Source organism: Bos javanicus, chromosome 3 (genome assembly GCF_032452875.1).
Source record: "Bos javanicus breed banteng chromosome 3, ARS-OSU_banteng_1.0, whole genome shotgun sequence".
NCBI lineage: Eukaryota > Metazoa > Chordata > Mammalia > Artiodactyla > Bovidae > Bos > Bos javanicus.
In genome coordinates, this window is record NC_083870.1 from 70,283,956 (window position 1) to 70,305,213 (window position 21,258).

The 21,258-nt window shown below is 41.4% G+C and overlaps 1 protein-coding gene across 1 annotated transcript in view; it reads left to right on the plus strand.

The window, feature by feature from the left end:
- The first annotated feature begins 9,818 nt into the window (after positions 1-9,818).
- ERICH3 (glutamate rich 3) overlaps positions 9,819-21,258 on the plus strand; it is a 120,594-nt gene continuing 109,154 nt past the window's right edge. Inside the window, exon 1 of the mRNA XM_061411570.1 lies at positions 9,819-10,238. Within this exon, the coding sequence (XP_061267554.1) occupies positions 10,216-10,238 (23 nt within the window). The 5' untranslated portion in view covers positions 9,819-10,215. The remainder of the gene's footprint in view (positions 10,239-21,258) is intronic.

A 21,258-nucleotide genomic window follows, 5' to 3' on the forward strand; every position in this document is an offset into this window, starting at 1 on the left:
ATTGAACATCTTTCCATGTGCCTCTTGGCCATCTATATGTTTTCTTTGGAGAAATGTCTATTGGGTTCTTCTGCCCATTTTCTGATTGGGCTGTTTGTTTTTATGGTATTGAGCTGCATGAGCTATTTGTAAATTTTGGAGACTAATCCTTCGTTGGTCAAGAGGCTTAATTACTAATATCTCATTTATGTAGAGGTGAGCTATTTTGAGGGGAGGAGGCATGGTGGGAAAAGTAAGAGCTCTGGCTCAGAAAGATCTGGTTCCTATTACTTACAAGCTTACTGATAGACTTTTATAAAGCTAGTATACTTCTTTGCACCTTGGTTTCATCATCTATAGAAAGATCAATAACACCTCCCCTATGAGATTGGTGTGAGGATGAGAGATGATGCATGGAAAGGGAAGACATCAACTGGCAGAATACAAGTTGTTATTAAAGAGTGGCTCTTATTATGGGGATGAACAAGCTACCATTCTTTGAAAGCTCACCATATACCAGGCCCTTGTTTTCTGATGAGAAAATTGAGGGATGGAGCCTGTCAGTAGCTTTCATAGCCACTCTACGGCTGTATTAGGTCAGCAAACTGTGATAGCCAATAACCCCCATATTTCAGTGGCTTCAAAAAGTGAAAGTTTGTTCCTTTTTTGTGTTCATGTCGAGTTTGCAGGAGACTCCGTTTCACGATCTCCTTACTTGAACAATAGGCTAAGGAATGTCGCTGATTGCTGGGGCCAGTGGGTAAAAGGGGATTTCCCTGTGGCTCAGTGGTAAAGAATCCACCCACTATTGCAGGAGATGGGGGTTTGATCTCTGGGTTGGGAAGATTCCCTGGAGAAGGAAATGGCAACCCAGTCCAGTATTCCTGCCTGGAGAATCCCATGGACAGAGGAGCCTGGCAGTCTACCATCCACGGGATCACAAAAGAGTCAGACACATCTGAGAGACTCAAAAACAACAACAACAACAGGGGATAAAAGATGGAGAATCCTGCAGAGCCCTCAAATGATTCTACCTCAAAGTGACACACGTCATCTTTCACTTGTATTTCCTCAGCTAGAACAAGAATTATGGCCGTGCCTAATGTCAAGGTGACAGAGATGTGCAAGCCCCATCTGAAACGGACAAGAAGCAGATGGGTGTCACCTCACATGGTGACAGCATTCCAGTTCAAACCCCAGTCTCTGATTTAAATCTGGATGAAACAGGGGAGATAGAAACTCTTACTTTTCTTAAACCTGTTCTTTATAACATGGCCTCATTGGTATATCTGAAGAAAATTCTCACAATCTAAATGTCACATATACATAACCACTTAAGTCTAAGTGCAAAGACGTGGTACCAAGCAAAGTGAAGGGGATTTATGTATTTCACTTTTTTGTGATTGTGGATAATTGAAACTAAGTACCTTCCATTTAAGACTTTGCCTCTTTCTTTGCCACTTAGTACCTTTTAAGTCGCTAAAGCTATAGTTCCCCTGCTTGCCAAAAGCATCTACATACCACAGCACACCTTAATGTTAACAGCTTCTTTTTTTCCCCTTTGGCTTACAGCGGGGAAATAGTCTTGGTTACCGTGTGAGCCTATAGAACATATCGGAGGAATGAGGCCACGAAATTTCCTGCTCCCGTGTCCAGTGATGTGGAACTCTGGCTCCTCAGAGCCCTTCTCCTGTGTCCCCACCTGGGCTGACCATTTAGCTCAGGGACAAAAGCTCCCTATGGTGACAACCCTGCACAGATGCAGACAATAAGCCCTGTGGTCGCGGTGCCTCCTCCTCTACGGAATTGTGGAATCTGAAATGGTCTTTATTAAATGAGAGAAAAACTCATTTCAAAAAAAAGAAAAAAAAAACTTAGAGCAAGGGAGAACCCCCACAATTCTGACTTTGGGTCAGCTATGGGGGCTGTGTTACATAATCCATATTTCACAGAATCACCAGATTTTTTCTTTCCAAATACATCTGTAGAGCTCAGGAACTCATGGTTTTGCTGTTTTAATCTGCCCACCTATTGATTTATTTTCACTTGTTCTGCGTTTTCCTTCACCTAGCTGACAGGTGGATAATTTCAGTCTTCAACTTCCATTCCAGAATGGTATTTTCCCCTTTGTATGTTCTTTGCTGCTTGGTCCACAGGTCCATTTCTTTGATCAGGATAGGAAAGTCTCATTAATTCAGAATCTGTGGTCACTCTAACAATGACAATACTATTTTTTTTTTTAACCTTCGTGCTCTTAGGAAGGCAATGGCACCCCACTCCAGTACTGTTGCCTGGAAAATCCCATGGATGGAGGAGCCTGGTAGGCTGGAGTCCATGGGGTCGCTAAGAGTCAGACACGACTGAGCGACTTCACTTTCACTTTCCACTTTCATGCATTGGAGGAGGAAATGGCAACCCACTCCAGTGTTCTTGCCCGGAGGAGCCTGGTAGGCTGCAGTCCATGGGGTTGCACAGAGTTGGATACCACTGAAGCGACTTAGCAGCAGTTCTTAGGAAGAAAGTGTTAACTGAGCAGTTCTTAGGGAAAGCATACTCAAACTCCTCTAGGGGTACTTATTTACATGTAACTAACATGTTAATTAGCAAAAAATATCTTTAGTCAGTATTTGTTTCTCAAGGACCTTATCAAGTATTACCTTAATTTTGGGATTAAGACCTTAATCTAGCTTGAATTATAATATGAATTTGTAGGTAATAAAGCTATGCACGCATGCATGCTCATGTCCAGCTCTTTGTGACCCCATGGACTGTAGCCCACCAGGCTCCTCTGTCCATGGGGTTTTCCAAGCAAGAATACTGGAGTGGGCTGCCATTTCCTCCTCCAGGGGATTCTCCCAACCCAGGGATCAAACCCCCATCTCCTGTGTCTCCTGCAGGCAGGCAGGTTCTTTACCATTGTGCCACCTGGGAAGCCCCCCAGTAAAGCTATGCTTTTATTTAAAAATACATACCACAGTTCAGATGGTTTGTTTCACAAGTTTCACTATCATCCACCTCCTATATGAACAATCTTAGTCTTCTCTTTAACACCATGAATCTACTTTTAACCTGAGTTTAAGAAATGCAGTCTTTTTGTTTATGCAATCAATTTCATTGTAGAGTACTATATATACATTCCCCCCTTTCTTCTGGCTAGAGAAAAGAAAATTCAGTCAGCAGTTTTTCTGATGCTGGAATGCTTAAAGTTCAATGCAGTTTGCTCCCATGGAAGAGCCAAGTCCAGTGCCATTTAAATCAAATGAAGCTGTAAAACATTTTAGAGATCGTTTCTTTTAAGGGCTAGAGGATGTGGACCATTCTATTTACTCTCTCAGAAAACAGATGTGCGGTAATAAATGAAATTCCTGCTTGTCGGTTTCTTTTCACCAGCATATTATTGAGACATGATGCATGGGGAAAGCTAGGGGAATAGTTGGTATAATCGAGGACAAGTTTCTTGCAGTCAGTGAACTTACAGCAATTACCTTCCCCATGTGTGGCTGTATTCCTTACCTCTTTAAGGTGGGAGAGAAGAGAGCAAAGCGTTTAAAACTGGGGGTTCTAGGATCACAGAAAATGGAATCTGAATCCCAGTTGTGCCTTTCAGTAGGTGGTATTTAACTTACCTGAATCTTAGTTTCTTTATCTATAAAATAGAAAGAAAAATAACACCCACCTTACAGTTGTGAGAACTCAAGGAGTGAAGCACCTAACATAGCGTCTGGTCCACAGTAAAGTCAATGGATATTCTCTGCTGTTAGGTCAAGAGGAGCCAGACCGGGGTTCTGTGGACTCCAGATATGCTATTTTTCATGGAAAACAGTAGTGTCAGCCATCTGCAGCTGCTTAGGAAACACTGGACCAAATAAGCAAACCTATTGGAAGAAAGTCCAATGGAAGAAAGTCTTCCATTGCATCCAGACATTGTGAGATCTCTGCTCATTTCCTCTCCCCAGATTCAATGCCTATGACTTAGAAAGCAGTTTTTGGCTAATGGTGGATAATCACAGACAAGGTGAGCTTGTTAATATCTAACAAATTCACTTCTACATGGTTAGAGCCATAGCCAGGAAAATAATTATTATGACTCTTATCACCTGCTTCACATCCTCTCTTCCAAATGGAGTGTCTAGGACAACATAGATTATACCCTTTACACCACTTACTTAACAAATATTTATTAAGGGCTTCCTAAATTCATGGCAATTTGATTGGCCTGGTGTGGAGAGCAGAAACTTAGCTTGGGGTTGGAGGAGACATGCATGCAAAACACAGTATATGCCTATGTAGCATGAGCAGTGCAGAAAAAGCCTTAGAAGAGGGGGCGGCCCCAAAGCAGTGGCTTAACATGACTGAGCTCTGTTCAGTTCCCATTTTCTTGATAAAACCATCATCTCCTACCTCTTCTTCTCCTCCTCTTCCTTTTTTCTCTTCCAAATCACAACCTCCATTAATGTTTGGGCTGCAGAAATCAGGATAGGTTCTACAGACTGGCTGAGGCCACTGTCAGCTTGAGAGGCTTAAATGGGGAGGTCCTGGCTTGGGGAAGACACCCTCTTCCCGCCAAAGCCCCATCTTCCTGGCCAACTCCTACACATCTTTTTAGGCTCATCTTAAACACTGCCTCCTCTGTGAGTCCTTCCTTGATCTGCCTAGAGAAATTTTGGGATGGGGTGGGAAATGCATATATCAGAATTATAATGGTAATTAAAACACAAATATCCTTTACTCTCAGATTTCTTATGGTTATGCCTTCCCAACAGCTTCTACGTTTCTCTTCCAACGTAGCCAGTCTTCTCCCTCTCCTGGCATAGAATCCCTGGGAAATGGTGAGGAATAATCAGGGTATTAAGGCTAGTTGAAATAAGAATGTGATTAGTGAGAACTGGTGTTCATCATCACAATGAGTGAGTACCTGACAGGAAATGATGGTGATGGGGTAGGATGAGGCCATTAGTCAAAAGGCACCCCTGTATTGCACCATATCCGTACTTCTATCACTGTGCTTTGCACTTACTTTGTCATTCTTCATCTGCGTGTCTATGTAGCCGATATACTTCAGCTTCAGGGCAGACAGTCAGTCTGTTTGTCTGTGAGGCCTCAGGTACAGTAAATGCTATTGATTTCCCATGGCCACTAAATAAGTTTATTGAATGTCCATTCCAATCTGTCTGTAGATTCTTTCTAGCTCAGAAATAGGGGTAGAAGGGTTTGGAGACACCTCACCTATCCCGGTTGCTCAGAACTCTAAATTAGGACTGTCTGCTTGAGTTTGTCTCTGTATCCATTGTATATGCCTGCCAAGCCCTTCCTATATAATATCCAATACCATGCTTCACCAAATGACTCACTGGAATTAAGCTAATTAGGGAAGATTATTAGGGAAAGCTGGAAAACAGTTCAGGTTTGAAATTAAATCCGTGTACATTTGTTCTTTATTTTCCAACTTCTCAATGCTGAAGTTCTGAAGGACCCAAGCTAATGTTGGAGGATACAAGGTATTAGGAAGCTCTCTTATAAACATAACCATCTACACTTGTGCCCTGATGAAATGCTTACACTACTTTCTACTGGAGTTTTATGCTCAGTCATGTGACCCTCAGTTGTGACTCCATGGACTGTGATCTGCCAGACTCCTGTCCATGGCATTTCCCAGGCAAGAATACTGAAGCGGGCTGTTATCTTTTCCTCCCCCAGAGGACCTTCCCAACCCAGGGGTTGAACCCATGTCTCCTGCATCTCTTGCATTGGCAGGCGGGTTCTTTACCACTGAGCTACCTGGGAAGTCTCACTGGAGTTTTATCAGTTCAGTTCAGTCACTCAGTCATGTCCAACTCTTTGCGACCCTGTGGATTGCAGCACACCAGGCATCCTTGTCCATCACCAACTCCTAGAGCTTGTTCAAACTCATGTCCATCGAGTTGGTGATATCATCCAACCATCTTATCCTCTGTCATTCCCTTCTCCTCTGACCTTCTATCTTTCTCAGCATCAGGATGTTTTCCAATGAGTCAGTTCTTCACATCAGGTGGCCAAAGTATTGGAGCTTCAGCTTCAGCATCAGTCCTTCCAATGAATATTCAGGACTGATTCCCTTTAGGATTGACACCCTTTGGGATGTGACTGTGCACAAAACCACACACAGTTTTTTGCATGGTTCTGTGTGTATATTTCATAAAATATGTTGATTTTTAAAAATAAAATATGTATTATTAAGTAGGAAGCTAATCACACTCATACATTTCAAGCATAACATTTGCTCCCAGGATTCAGATTTATGCACTAAAAGCAAGGGACTTGGACAGTCCTTTGCTGTCCAAGGGACTCTCAAGAGTCTTCTCCAACACCACAGTTCAAAAGCATCAATTCTTTGGTGCTCAGGTTTCTTTATGGTCCAACTCTCACATCCATACATGACTACTGGAAAAACCATCGTTTTGCCTATACGGACCTTTGTCAGCAAAGTAATGTCTCTGCTTTTTAATATGCTGTCTAGGTTGGTCATAGCTTTTCTTCCAAGAAGCAAGTGTCTTTTAATTTCATGGCTGTAGTCACCATCTTAAGTGATTCTGGAGCCCAAGAAAATAAAGTGGAGTTATATATAGTGCTGAAAGAAGGTCACGTCAGATCGTCATGCACGTCTGTTGTATCCGAGGAGAAAATCCTGATGAGTTGATCTTTACCTGTGGGAGAAAATAAACCCTTGGGAAAACTTATTGCTCATCTGTTTATGCTTTCCTTCATTTGCTTGTTGGGTATACTTTGTGAGAATCACTGTGGTAGGTACTGAGGATAAAAGATAAAAGATGTGGTATCTGTTCTCAAAGTCCAGGAGGGTAAATTACCTCTCGGACTACAGTGACAATCTAAGCCAGGGGTGGACTAACTCTTTCTGTAAAGGACTAGATAGTAAATATTCTAGTCTTTGTGAGCCATAAGGTCATTGTGACAACTACTCAATTCTGCCTTTGTAACACCAAAGCAGCCATAGGTGATTTATAAACAAATGTGTGTCTCTGTTCCAACAAAACTTTACTTATGGATACTGAAATGTGAATTTCATGTAATGTTCATGTATCCTATGACATTATTTTTCTTTTGACTTTTTCAAACAATTTACAAATGTAGCAACCATTCTACACTTGTGGAATGTAAAAAACCAGGCAGCAGCAAAGATTTGACCCTTGAGCCATGGATTTCCCACTCCTGACCTAGGAGATGGTTGCTGATGGTTTAGATCTGTGATTTCCAGGTTCAGCTAGTATTCAACCAAAGCAGAGATCCAGTCATCATTCTAGGAGTAGTTCTTGTGTTTCTTCTCTCCTGCTTCTATCAACCTCTTGTCCACAAAGCACAATTCCACAGGTCTTTGTACAAAACAGAAATCTCTTTGTATTTATGATACTACCAGGGACATATGGGGACTTGTTTCCCTGTGAGAAAATGAAAATGACTCTAGTGACTATTTGGTCTCTGAAACAGTTTAATTTACTGTTTTTTTTTTTTTTCTCTCTTTTCCTTTTTCCCATCTCCATACTAGAAATTAACATAAAAATTCCTTCTGGCTAAATTCCCAATGCATTCTCACAGTGAGCATTTTCTGAAGTGAAAATTAGTAGCTTCCTTGCAGTTTTCATCAGGGATGTGAAATTGTGCAGCTTGCAGGGGTAGTGAACTCAAACCCCATTTATGAATTATTACATGCTGCTCAGGGTACCTCACTGTCTGCTGCGTGCCAGATAGTCTTTCCTACAAACCCTGAGTATCTAAATAGTGGATCTTAATTTTCTTTCTCATTCCACCAGTGAGAGAATACCATTTTCTATTTACACAAATGAATTAATATGTAACAACTAGTACTTACATAATATTATTTTATTTACACCATCCTTAGGGGTTGGGAGCACTTAGGAAAACGATGAAGTCTCTCTGTAGTCCTTCTCTCTCCCTTCCAGTTTTTATCCAGGTGAAATCTTCTTACAGTGAACTTTCAGGACATCATCCAAGGGAAACGACAATCAATAGGAGTAAGCTTATGGGGGAAGGGTGGGTTCAAGTGCCATTTATGGCTGTGCAGTGATTAGGTATATATCTATGAGGCTTCCTCGTTTAAACATAAAATGCCACTTCAAATCACATATTTCTTCTTTGACAACCTTGGCCTCTCTCTAGCTGCTCTAGCCATCTGCTCCCCAAAGCAGCTTGGAGTCCTCTGTCTCAGGACCTAAGCTATTGAGCTAGAATGCTATTTTGTCTCTACAGAGATGACTCTTGGTCTTTCAGGTCAGAAAACTCTGATAGTATAGAAAATTTGACTTCTGCAGCAATGCACAGGAGTTATGGAGAAAGGAATCTGTAATTGTTAAAAACCCAGGTTTTGGAATCAGAGTTGTATTTGAATCCTGGTTTTCCCACTTAGAAGCTATTATACACTTCAGGCAAAAAAAATAACTTCTTGGTGTCTTATGAAATGGAGGAAAAAAACCAACTTTAGAGAATAGAGGTAAGGATTAAGTGAGATAATGAACAGTTAGTAAGTGCTCAATAAAAGACCAAGGAGAGCATTTAGTAAATACTCAGTAAAAATGAGAAGGAAATGGCAACCCACTCCAGTGTTCTTGCCTGGAGAATCCCAGGGACGGCAGAGCCTGGTGGGCTGCTGTCTATGGGGTCACACAGAGTCGGACACGACTGAAGTGACTTAGCGGCAGTAGCAGCAGCAGCAGTAAAAATGAAACCATTTTGAAGAGATTTTTCTTTTTGCCTTCATTTATACTCCAAACAATTGTTACACTGCTGTTTGCCTCTGAGACTACTGAAAAATAATAGATATACATGTAGATATACACCATGAAATAGAGAAGCTCAGGTTCAAGTAGGAAAGGCAGCCACAGATCAGTAAGTAAGTGTGAAACAGATATGTCCAGGCAGAGTGGGACCCCAGAGGCAGGAGTCATAAACTCACCTGGAGATGTCAAAGAAGACAAGATTTGAGGTAAGAGTTGAAGGATGAATAGAAGTTTGTCAAGTTGTCAGGGTAGAAGCATGTTCCCATGAGAGGGAAAGTGAAAATTTGGTCTTGCTAGAGTTTAGGGTAGCAGAGGCGGAGAAAGTGGTCATAATGAGGTTGACAAAGGATGCTAGGGATAGATGATAAAGGGGCTTGAATGTCATGTGAAGCAGACTGGACTCTGACGTTCTTGGTGGGCCTTTAGGACGCGTGGGAAAGCAGAATGCCATTAATGAGATGATGCTTTTCATGCTGGTAAGTGTGGCTGAGCTAGAACTGAGATCCATGGAGAACTCAGTCACCTTGAATGTGTCCAACCCTGACTTATACAAGGCAAACCTGAGGCCGGAGGTCAAATTACCCAGTATAGAACCTGACAAAGCAAAAACAGGACTAGGAATAGCTCATCTGAATCCTAGGCTTTCAACTTCCTCCACACCAAGGCCCCCTTGAATAAACCCAGGCTTCTCTGTCTAAGCCTTGCATTTTCCCTACTAGATTCAAATACAAGTTCCAGGAGCCAGCATGCTTCAGTGAGGAACAGCATCTTTCCCACTTTCTGAATATCAGAACCCTCAGCCCTGTCTGCCAGAAGTAGTGACCTCAGTTAGGAGCAAGGTTGGGGGTTTTCCAAGGAGGAAATCCAGGAACAGCAATCCCTGGCAGTTGGAGTAACAAAATCAAAAGCCACAGCTTGAACTAACCCTCCCTTCCCAGGGCCTAGCAGAAAGCACACCAGCATAAGCAGGGCGTGTGTGTGTGTGTATGTGTGTGTTTTCATGTCGCAGGTGCCTAGGGAACCTGTCCGCATAGTGGGTGTGTGTGTTCAGATCGCAGGTGCCTAGGGAACGAGAGCCCTAGAGCTACAGAGCAGGGGCCTGGGTATCCTCTCACATCTGGGCCCAGTAAAAGCGCTGGAAGCTGGGATTCACTTCCACCTTCCCTGGGCTCGGCTCCAGCAGCGCTTGGGCTTCTCTAAATCCTCCCCGCTTGCCTTCCTTCCCGCCTTAGCAACCGGAGGACGTGGATACCGCGGGCGGGTGAGGCCCTGGGAGGCTGCGTGCAGCCCGGGCGCCCAGGGGCGGCGGCCCAGCCCCAGTGCCCCGCGCACTGGCGACCGCAGTGCGGAACCACCCGGCAAAGGCGACTGTAGCGGCCCCGGCGTGCACAGGTCCCCCGAACCCACCCTCCGTGCCCGCCGCGGGTCCAAAAGGGATCCTGCAAAAATGAGCCATTCTCACCCTGCTGGGTAAGTGACAACTGGAGCTTTTCCACGCCGCGGCAGGTGGTGGCTGCAGCCAGCGGCCCCTCCGCCCGTTCCTCCTGCTGCTGAGGGAAGGGGCGAGCGGGGAGAGGGGGCTGGGGAGAGGAGGAAAAGAATACGGATTCTGGGTCGCAGCGAGGATGGCAGACATCCCAGGCTTCGTATCTCCCCTCTCCCCTCCCTCACTTCTTTCCATGACGTTTACCCCCTTTGAAATGTTCACTCAGGAAGGATTTAAAAATGGATGTGAAAAATGCATACATTAAGCAAGGACATTAGCTGAGACCAAGAGGATCCTGCCTGATGGAACATACGTGTTTAAATACAAAAGCAAAGGTCAAAACATGCGCATTCGTTTGGAGAATCAAGGCTTAGAGATAAATTCTCACTGTGGCGTCTTGCATTCAAACGAGTTGTGCCACGCACTGAGGGAGGTTTCCTGTGAGGGTACCCCATATTTCAGGATTTTTATCTGCCCCATCTCAAAAGGATCATAGGGTTTTTTTTAAAAAAAAAATATTGTGACCAGGGGAGGTGGTGTGATGCAGAAAGGCAAGAAGGAAGAAGCAAGAAGGGTGCCTTTGTGTTTACACATGATCTCCTGTTGTGTTGGGCAGGGTGACTCCTCGGAAGACATATTTTGGCAATTATTCAGTCTGTTTTAGAAAGTTAACACAGTCATTATTGGCTGTTGAAAAGAAAAAAAATAAAACCAACCCCCAACGGATCTTGGTCCTTTTATTGGAAGAGAGAATATCCAGTTTCCTTTTGAATTAAACAATGTAATGCATATTAGATGTTTTTTTTTTTATTATGATACATCTAGTAAGCAGATAATATCCTAGTTGATCTTGCAACTAATTTGAAGATGCTTTCCTTTTTAATTGAATTTATTGCACATTTTCAAGAGCAGCAAATTAGCAGAGGACAACATATTTAAGATCATTTGGAGTTTGTGATGTCTGAAATACCACATTAGTCGCTGGGTTCAGGATTTATAGTCAAACTTAAAGATTTTGCTTTTTAATGAATTCTCTGAATGCAAGACATAAATGAAATTGTTTGAAAAAACTAAAGGCCTATAAGGTGCCCTGTTGGAAGTCAGTTTCAGAACTTTTTGGAAAGTGATGAAACTACGCCTAAATAAGCTTCCTATTTTATCTTAAATTGAGTTCAGTTTAGGTACTTGAGGGGATCCTCTGGTCGCTCAGATGGTAAAGAATCTGCCTGCAATGGGGGAGACCGGGGCTTGATCCCTGCATCTGGAAGATCCCTGGATGAGGGCGTGGCAACCCATTTCAGTATTCTGAAGAATACTGAAGAATCAATGGACAGAGGAACCTGGCAGGCTGCAGTGCATGCGGTCGAAAAGAGTCAGACACGACTGAGCGACTAACACTTAGGTACTTGAAGGGTTTGATGCTGAACTGTGCAGTTTTAGTTGCTGTGGGTCAGTGGGATGTAAATGGCACTATTTTTCTGCAGCTGCTTTTTGTAGTGTCCACATTCAGGAAAATGAATGTGTCAGTCATGGTTGTCTTCCTATGTTTTTCAAGTTTTTGGCTAAGTCAGAATCTGATTAGACCATTTAATCATCTATTTTCCAATGTGGAAAAACCTGTAGCTGCTGGCTAAATTGTGCATGATTAAGATTTCAGAAGCTGAAGTGAAATTTTTCTGAAGCTCGATTAGTTCCAAGCACATGGGAAAAATAGGAAAATGTGTGATCTAGTGAAAGAGTGTGCTTCATGGTACTCTGCAAGAAAGATAGCAAGATGCAATAATAATCGTGCACTAAAATTGTAGACACTGTGTCTCATTCATCTTTGTGCCCCCTTTGCTTATTCCTATATAAAGTAGTGCTCAACAGATGCTTGTGGAATGAATGAATGATATCATCTGACAGTGCATCCAGTCTAGAAGTGGATGGATTCACAAAAGAAAACCATATAAGAGCTAAATATTTATTAAGTGCTTACCATGTGCCAGACTCTAGTCTACAGTTTTACAGGACGGACCTCATTAATCTTCCCACTCACTTCACGAGGCAGATTCTAGTAACTCTTCTTTTCACACATAAGAAAACTGAGGACTGAGAAGTTTTCAGAGATTTTACAGGTAGGAGGGGGTCAGGGCTCTAATAAAAAGCCAAGGAGTCCAGCTGCAGAGCCTGTGTGACTAACCTTTACACGATCTGCCTCTCATGGTCAAGAGCTGAGATGTGGGGGAGCCCTAAATACATGAAAATTCTCAATCAGATCAGACCAACCTCTGACAGGTGTTAGTGGTACATAGCTATCAGTATTTTGATATAGAATTAGAAAATAATATTGTGATAGTGTCTATATGTGTATATTTTTTGTTTGTACTTCAAAAATAAATGAAAACAATAAACAGAAAAACTCCAAATGCCTTAAAAGTCACCCAAGAATAAAATTATTCAAATTGCTAAAGTTTTCCCTCAAAATAAGTAGTCATTATTTTTCTTGTCTATGCTACCATTTGGAAAGAATAAAAGTTCCAGTAGCAAATAAAAGGTTTCATTAAAGCTGAGAAAGTTTTCCATCATTACTGAAGCAATTTGTATTTATTACATTTTAAGATTTAAAGTGGTAATAAAATGTAGTTGTACAGCAAAACAGAAATTTGAAATTCCTAAAATTCCACCAGTCAATAAGATACTTTCTCTTGGTGCTTGCTTTGAGTTCCACTGCTTCCTTAATTACAGCAGGAAACACTTGATGTAAAAATTGCAAAGGGCCTGGTACTGACTTTGTTCCAATAGAGTTTGGAGTAAATAAAAATGGTCTTAAAAACTTCTGCCAAAGATGATAATAGAGACTTTGTTTCTGAGCTGCATTGTAATTTGGGGGAAGTCAACTATAACGTACTGTTTCTGGCAATGCCATCTCTAATGAAATTGTTTTAGAGTGGAAAATTTCAATTGATAGTCCCTCGAGTTTGTTCAATTTCATCCTGAGTTGCTATTTGTTTGTGTGGGTGTTTGTGGGTTGTGCTCTAGTCCTGGAGGTGGAATGGGGATTTTATACCCCTCAGTCATGCATGAGGATAAAATGATATGGCTCTTCTGACTCCTTCAAAGGATCATCACTGAATCCATGTGCAGTGGCTCCCTGTGTGAAAGATAAGCTTGGCTCTGAGTAGAGATAGTCACACTCATCTGTAAATTTGCTTTGAGGAACTGGAAGAATGGGAAGCATTATAGTTTATGAGAAAATAAAAATGCAGAAGATGTATGTTTGGAAAGATTATTCCAAGGTTTTGAAACTTTTCTTTTTTGGTTTAGACTTATTAATTTATACCGTTTAATGTGAAGATATGTTTCTATAGTAACAGAAGATGCTGAACTGTGATTTAGAAAGAATGATCATATCCTTAGTACTCTCAAATCACTCAGTTCTATTTCATCAAAGGCAGAGTACAAAGTGCTATGGGTAAAATTATCAATTTTTAGATAGTTTATAGTGTATATGTATATCCAAAAGATTATAAACCAACATGTCATTTACATATGGAATATCCATTGCATTTTGTCTCTGCCTTCTTTTTATCAATCCAGCATGGTATTTCTTGTTCTGTTTTTTAAAAAATGATATATAATTAACATACAACCTTATATTCTTTGCAGGTGTACAACATAATGATTTGATATTTGTCTACGTTGCAAAATGATCACCACAGATACCAAATGATCTCACTTATATGTGGAATCTAAAACAACAACAACAGCAACATGAACTCATAGATACAGAGAATAGATTGGTGGTGGCCAGGGGTCGGGGCTGGGGGAGCAGTTGGAAAATGGGGGAAGGTGGTCAAAGGTACAATCCTCCAGTTATAAATAAACGTGGATGTGATGTACGTCATGGTGACAATAGTTAATAATACTGTATTTTAAATTTGAAAGTGGCTAAGGGAGTAGATCTTAAAAGATATCACACGTGTACATAATTTGTAACTATGTGTAGGGTTGACTGTTAATGAAACTGATTACAGTATCTTTGCCTTACTAGCAAGTGTAGTACTTTGTAGGAGCATTCTAGTCTCTTTGTTGCTCACAACTCCTACACCAAAATTATCTGTGGCACAGAATTTCAGACTTGAAGTAATTAAATACTTGATTTCAAATTGGGTAGTTTCTATTTACCCTCACATTAAATATTAACATGACTTCATGGAGTAAATTGTTTCTGGTTAAAGGAGGTGAATTGAACATGCTCAGTTGTCTTGGCTTCCTCTCTGATCATTTTGTTGCAGAGTTTGTTCTCTTATTTTTTATAGAAGAGATGTCATCTCTATCCCTTTGCTTAACAAACCTGTTCACATAACTAGATGGGAATGGAAAGGGATTTGTTATTTGTTTTATGCCTGCATGAGTGCGTGCTAAGTTGTTTCAGTCGTGTCCGACTCTTTGCAATCCTGTGGACTATAGCCCACCAAGCCCCTCGGTCTATGGGGATTCTCCAGCAAGAATACTGGAGTTGGTTGCTGTGCCCTCCCCCAGGGAATCTTCCCGACCCAGGGATCAAACCCCATGTCTCTTATGTCTCCTGCATTGGCAGGCAGATTCTTTACCACTAGCACCACCTGGGAAGCCTTATTTGCTATACAACATCACTCAGTTCTTTGAGGTTTTCAGAGATATATGACAAACATCACATAGTGATCTATTACCCCTTTTTTTTCAATGATCTGTCAAATTACAGCTCAATTAGGTCCTCCTTCAGTTGTGCTGGAAGCAGACATTGGAAACTACTTGCAATCATATTTGTTGCCCAGTCAAAGCCATTTATTATATCAACACCTACATAATTACTTCAAACTGTCCCTTTGTCTCACAAATGCTTTTCTAAGTTCAGTACACCCTAAGAAGACACCATATGGTGAGACGTATGCATTTCTTTTGTGAAAGTGGAAAGTTGATTATAAAACGGAAAGGCAGGAGCTGGCTCAACATGGCTTGGAGTGCATTTTTTAGACAGACCAGTATTAGGAGAGTATATGGAGGAAACTTAAGGGTCTAAAAATTGATTCCGTTCAAACATTCCTTGCCTGGGTTCCCCTAGGAAATCTCTGGGTATCCCATGGGAGTACATATCCCAGTTTACAAACTTCTGGTTTAGCACACAGGGTGCTGTCAAATGAAGGCTGCGGTGTAGCAATCCACACTTCTTTCTCTCATTCCCTATTGAAGATCGGCATCTCTAAGCTGTTAGAAGTAGAGACTTCCCCCAAATTACTTTGGTTATTAATAACTATGAAAAGATTTTTGGGGAGACAAGAAAATAAAACATTTTAAATGTTCAACTGACTCATTGTGCAATTCTAAAATCAACCTGAATAATCCTGATCTGGGATGTTTATGTATTTTCAAGACTTTTGGTTTCCACAGATATCAGTTTCAATGAAAACTTCAGAATCTAGAATTTAGTACTGAAATAATTCTTAAGCTTTAGTTGCTGATTTTGGTACAAAACAAAAGAAGTAGTATGCACATGGAATCTTTGGATCTTTCCCTCTATGACTTACTCGGTTCCCCATACAAATAGTAGAAAATCGTATATTCTTTGGAATGATTCCATAAATGTCTGTCAATTTAAAATAAACTGTCCAATTGGTGGGCTTAGGAACCAGAGATCAAATTGCCAACATCCACTGGATCATCAAAGAAGCAAGAGAGTTCCAGAAAAACATCTATTTCTGCTTTATTGACTATGCCAAAGCCTTTGACTGTGTGGATCACAATAAACTGTGGAAAATTCTAAAAGAGATGGGAATACCAGACCACCTGACCTGCCTCTTGAGAAACCTATATGTAGGTCAGAAAGCAACAGTTAGAACTGGACATGGAACAACAGACTGGTTCCAAATAGGAAAAGGAGTATGTCAAGGCTGTATATTGTGACCCAGCTTATTTAACTTATATGCAGAGTATATCATGAGAAACTTTGGGCTGGAGGAAGCACAAGCTGGAATCAAGGTTCCTGGGAGAAATATCCATAACCTCAGATATGCAGATGACACCACCTTTATGGCAGAAAGTGAAGAGAAAATAAAAAGCCTCTTGATGAAAGTGAAAGAGGAGAGTGCAAAAGTTGGCTTAAAGCTCAACATTCAGAAAACTAAGATCATGGCATCTGGTCCCATCACTTCATGGCAAATAGATGGGGAAACAGTGTCAGACTTTATCTTTTGGGGTTCTAAAATCACTGCAGATGGTGACTGCAGCCATGAAATTAAAAGACACTTACTCCTTGGAAGGAAAGTTATGACCAACCTAGATAGCATATTCAAAAGCAGAGATATTACTTTGCCAACAAAGGTCTGTCTAGTCAAGGCTATGGTTTTTCCAGTGGTCATGTATGGATGTGAGAGTTGGACTGTGAAGGAAGCTGAACGCTGAAGAATTGATGCTTTTGAACTGTGGTGTTGGAGAAGACTCTTGAGAGTCCCTTGGACTGCAAGGAGATCCAACCAATCCATCCTAAAGGGGATCAGTCCTGGGTGTTTATTGGAAGGACTGATGCTGAGGCTGAAACTCCAGTACTTTGGCCACCTCATGCAAAGAGTTGACTCATTGGAAAAGACCCTGATGCTGGGAGGGATTGGGGGCAGGAGGAGAAGGGGATGACAGAGGATGAGATGGCTGGATGGCATCACTGACTCAATGGACATGAGTTTGGGTAAACTCCAGGAGTTGGTGATGGACAGGGAGGCCTGGCATGCTGTGATTCATGGGGTTGCAAAGAGTCGGACATGACTGAGCATCTGAACTGAACTGAAAATTTTGAAAAAGAGAAAAAAAATTAAGTTTCTGCATTCATACTGGTTTGCAAGTGTCTTTTGTCACTTTTCTTTAAACTTGAAATCCCAAATGATACATTATTAATATGATTTATATTTTTAAAGAGGATGAGGAAAGAGGAAAATCAGTTGAGGCATTTGGAGGAAAACCTTTTACACTACAAAAAAGGACATACATTTATGCTTTCAGTTACAATAAGATAAATATGAATGTGGACTTCTGAGGTGGTACTAGTGGTAAAGAACCTGCTTGCCAATGCAGGAAATATAAGAGATGCAGGTTTGATTCCTGGGTGGGGAAGATCTCCTGGAGGAGGGCATGGCAACCCAGTCCAGTATTCTTACAGTTTCCCTTGCTTACTTGCCCCCTGAGCTAGGGGTGAGCTTGTTCCTTATATGGGGTGAGAGTAGGGGTTTATCCAGGGGTTGAGTCAGAGGGGTGGCTTAGATAGTTTGCCCACCCCTTAGGTACTGTTGTGTGCAGGGGACATGTGCAGTACCCCACTGTCGCTCTGGGCTCTTCAAAGCAGCAGTTGGGTTTTTTGGTCTCTTTGTATCTTTTGTCCAGAATTTGACCCAGCTGCCGCAAGCATGTAGTTATTTTTCATCCCATATAGTTTCTTTGTATTTTGTTGCTGGAGGAGAGATGTGTTCAGGGGCAAGCACTGCAGCACTGCAACAAGGGCTATTGAACAGGACTTGGTTAGTGCCCTCAAAAGTAGGTTATTTGAGTGTTGGACACTGCATTTTGATTTTTTTCTTAGTTCCTTGTTTTGCCCTAGCTCCTATGGCTCACCCATAACAAGAATTACTGAATAGCATTGGAAAGGACTGATGCTGGGAGGATTGGGGGCAGGAGGAGAAGGGGACGACAGAGGATGAGATGGCTGGATGGCATCACTGACTCGATGGACATGAGTCTGGGTGAACTCCGGGAGTTGGTGATGGACAGGGAGGCCTGGCGTGCTGCGATTCATGGGGTCACAAAGAGTCGGACACGATTGAGCGACTGAACTGAACTGATGGTATACAGAAAACCATTATTATACTTTATGAATTAAAATTTCAATGATAATTTTTACTACATAGTTCATTTGTATCTTGTGCTGGCTAAAAATTCAACCCAAATATGTATGTGTGTGTGTGTGTGTATGTGTCAGTTGCTCAGCTGTGTCCAACTCTTTGTGATCCCACAGATGATAGCTCACCAGGCTCCTCTGTCCATGGAATTCTCCAGGCAAGAATGCCAGAGTGGGTAGCCTTCTCTTCTCCAGGGGATCTTCCCGACCCAGGGATCAAACCCAAATCTCCTACATTGCAGGCAAATTCTTCACCATCTGGGCCATCAGGGAAGCCCCAACCCAAATGTAATATGCATTATACCTTTGTTTCCAGCCCAGAAGAAGCCATTTGGTTCTTTCACTAGCCAGAGGCACCAAATCACTCTGTTTGTAGGGCTCCCAGTTAGGGAACACATCCTTCATTGACAAGACCATTGCTGTGCCTTGTTGTATCAGAAAATATATTTGAATTAAACTTATCCACCTGGGAGCTTGCCTTTCTGGATTAATGTCTTTCCAGAGAAAAGAGAAAAAGATGTGACAAGTACAGTAGCCACAGCTTGAAAAATCATGCTTTAGAGAGATTCTGGTCGATATTAGGATTAAAGGTTTTTTGAGAATTGTTGTCAAATTGTTTTTATAGTAAGCCACAAGAAATGTACTTAACAAGTGAAGAACATTTCAAGTGTAGGTGTATGGATTTGGATTTTTAAATAATTTCTCATTGTCTGGTGGGACCCCTCTCACTATTCCTCTTGTCTCCTGCCCGTTTTGTAAGGCAAACTCTTTTGTCTATGGGCAGATTACCGTGAGGTGCCATTTCTTCTTGTGCCCCATGCTCTGGGGACTGTCTTTGGAGAGTTTGATTATCCTCTTGTCATCCAACCCAGTTCCCTGCACAGATGTGGTGGGATCCAGGAGGTATCTGTTTCCTCTTTTGATGGATCATCAATGATCTTTTCTGTTTGTCAGCACAGATAATTCAAAGTTAAAGTGCAGTAGCTTGCATTTCTTTGAACCCAGGAAGCATGTTCTTTGTTACCTTTGTCTAAGTCCATGTTACCTACTTAAATCGATCATCTTTCTGGTTATAGCTGTGTCTGGGGCTAAATTTTGTCTTTCCCCTCCCTACAAATTTTTATGTTGAAGCCTAACACCCAATACTTCAGCTATAACTCTATTTGTAAATGAAAGTGAAAGTGAAGTCGCTCAGTGGTGCCCGACTCTTTGCGACCCCATGGACAGTAGCCTGTACCAAGCTCCTCTGTCCATGGGATTTTCCAGGCAAGAGTACTGGAGTGGGTTGCCATTTCCTTCTCCAGGGAATCTTCCTGACCCAGGGATCAAACTCAGGTCTCCTGCATTGTACACAGACGCTTTACCCTCTGAGCCACCAGGGAAGTCTTTAAAGAGTTAATTAAGCTGAAATGAGGCCAATGGTGTGGGCCTCAATCGAGTATGACTGTGGTCCCTATAAGAAGAGGAGATTAGAACACAGACATGTACATACAGAGAGAAGACCATGAGAAGGTATTGGGAGAAGATGGCCATCTGTAGGCTCAAGAGAAAGGGTGGGGCTTATCCTTCCCTCGTGGCCCGCAGAAAAAATCAACCCTGTTGACAACTTGATGTTGGACTTTCAGCCTCTAGAACTGTGAGACAGTACATTTCTGTTTAAACCATACAGTCTGCAGCACTTTGTTATGGAAACCCTAGTACTCTTGCCTGGAAAATCCCATGAACCGAGGAGCCTGGTGGGCTGCAGTCCATGGGGTCGCTAAGAGTCGGACATGACTGAGCGACTTCACTTTCACTTTCATGCATTGGAGAAGGAAATGGCAACCCACTCCAGTATTCTTGCCTAGAAAATCCCAGAGACGGGGGAGCCTGGTGGACTGCTGTCTGTGGGGTCTCACAGAATCGGACACGACTAAAGTGATTTAGCAGCAGTAGCAGCAGCAGTGGCACAATGATACTACCTGTTTGCAATTCCTGATGCTTTTTTTTTTCCCAACTTGGTCCTTCTAAAGCTGAAGATGGTTTTTATGACGTGTAGGATCACTGAAAATAAGTGATTTAACAATATGAGGGTCATAGGGAGTGGAGATTGCAAGCCAGAAATTCAAAAAGGGAGATAAAATTGAAAGCAAACAGAAAATATGATTAAAGGACTAAGTGAAGAGAAATAATTAAGGCGATAAGTCAATGATCTCTACTGGTAAGTGTTGAGCTTCTCTTTTGTTAAGTCTGATTAGTAATCAAATTAGTCCCCACCTCTCAGTGTCTGATACTACTTGGGATAGAAAATTGAACATTTGAAGCTGGTGATCCATTTTTCTATGAAGGTTATTATTTTCTTATAATAGTAATAAACATTTATAAATTAATGAAAATTCTTAGGGCAAAATATTGAAACAAGAGAAGACACAGCAGGGAACTAAACAGACAATATAAATTGCACATAGTAGTTACGAAACAGCATTAAAAGCTAAGGATTTTAAATTGAATTGAATCATAATGTTTTATAGTAGCAGTTAATTTGGCATTCTCTATATACCATGAATGATAATATTTCATATTTGTGAATATTATGTGGCTCTCATTTTAAGAAGTTTTCTCTCTTCATAGCTTGCTCCAAGATATTTACAATAATATTGTTTCTGTTGCTTAGATTCAAGTAAAACTAATCTGCTGTAAATTCGAATAATAGACTTAGAAAGGATCTCAAATCTCTTGGTACTAGTGACACAATAGATTTTTTATTTTCCCTCTAATACTTATCTATATTTTGAAATTTTTCAATGTGGAAAAATTCAAAGAGGGAAATGAAAATTGCTTGAAATCCTCCCATCCATAAATAATCATTTTGGTCATTTTCTTCTTCATTTTTCTGCAGAATATTCCTATTTTTAAGTGATACTATCAAAGCTCTCTTTTTTAAAAAAGCTGTTTCTAAGACTCTGCTGTTTTAAAGTACCATTAGGGCACTGCCCTCATAGTGTTCCAGTTGTCTTCCTTCTTCTAACTAAACTGCAAACTCCGTGAGGGTAGAGACCACACCTCTCTATATCTTGTGTTGGCCCAGTATCCGTAGAATTTAGCTCAGGAATTGCTGACAT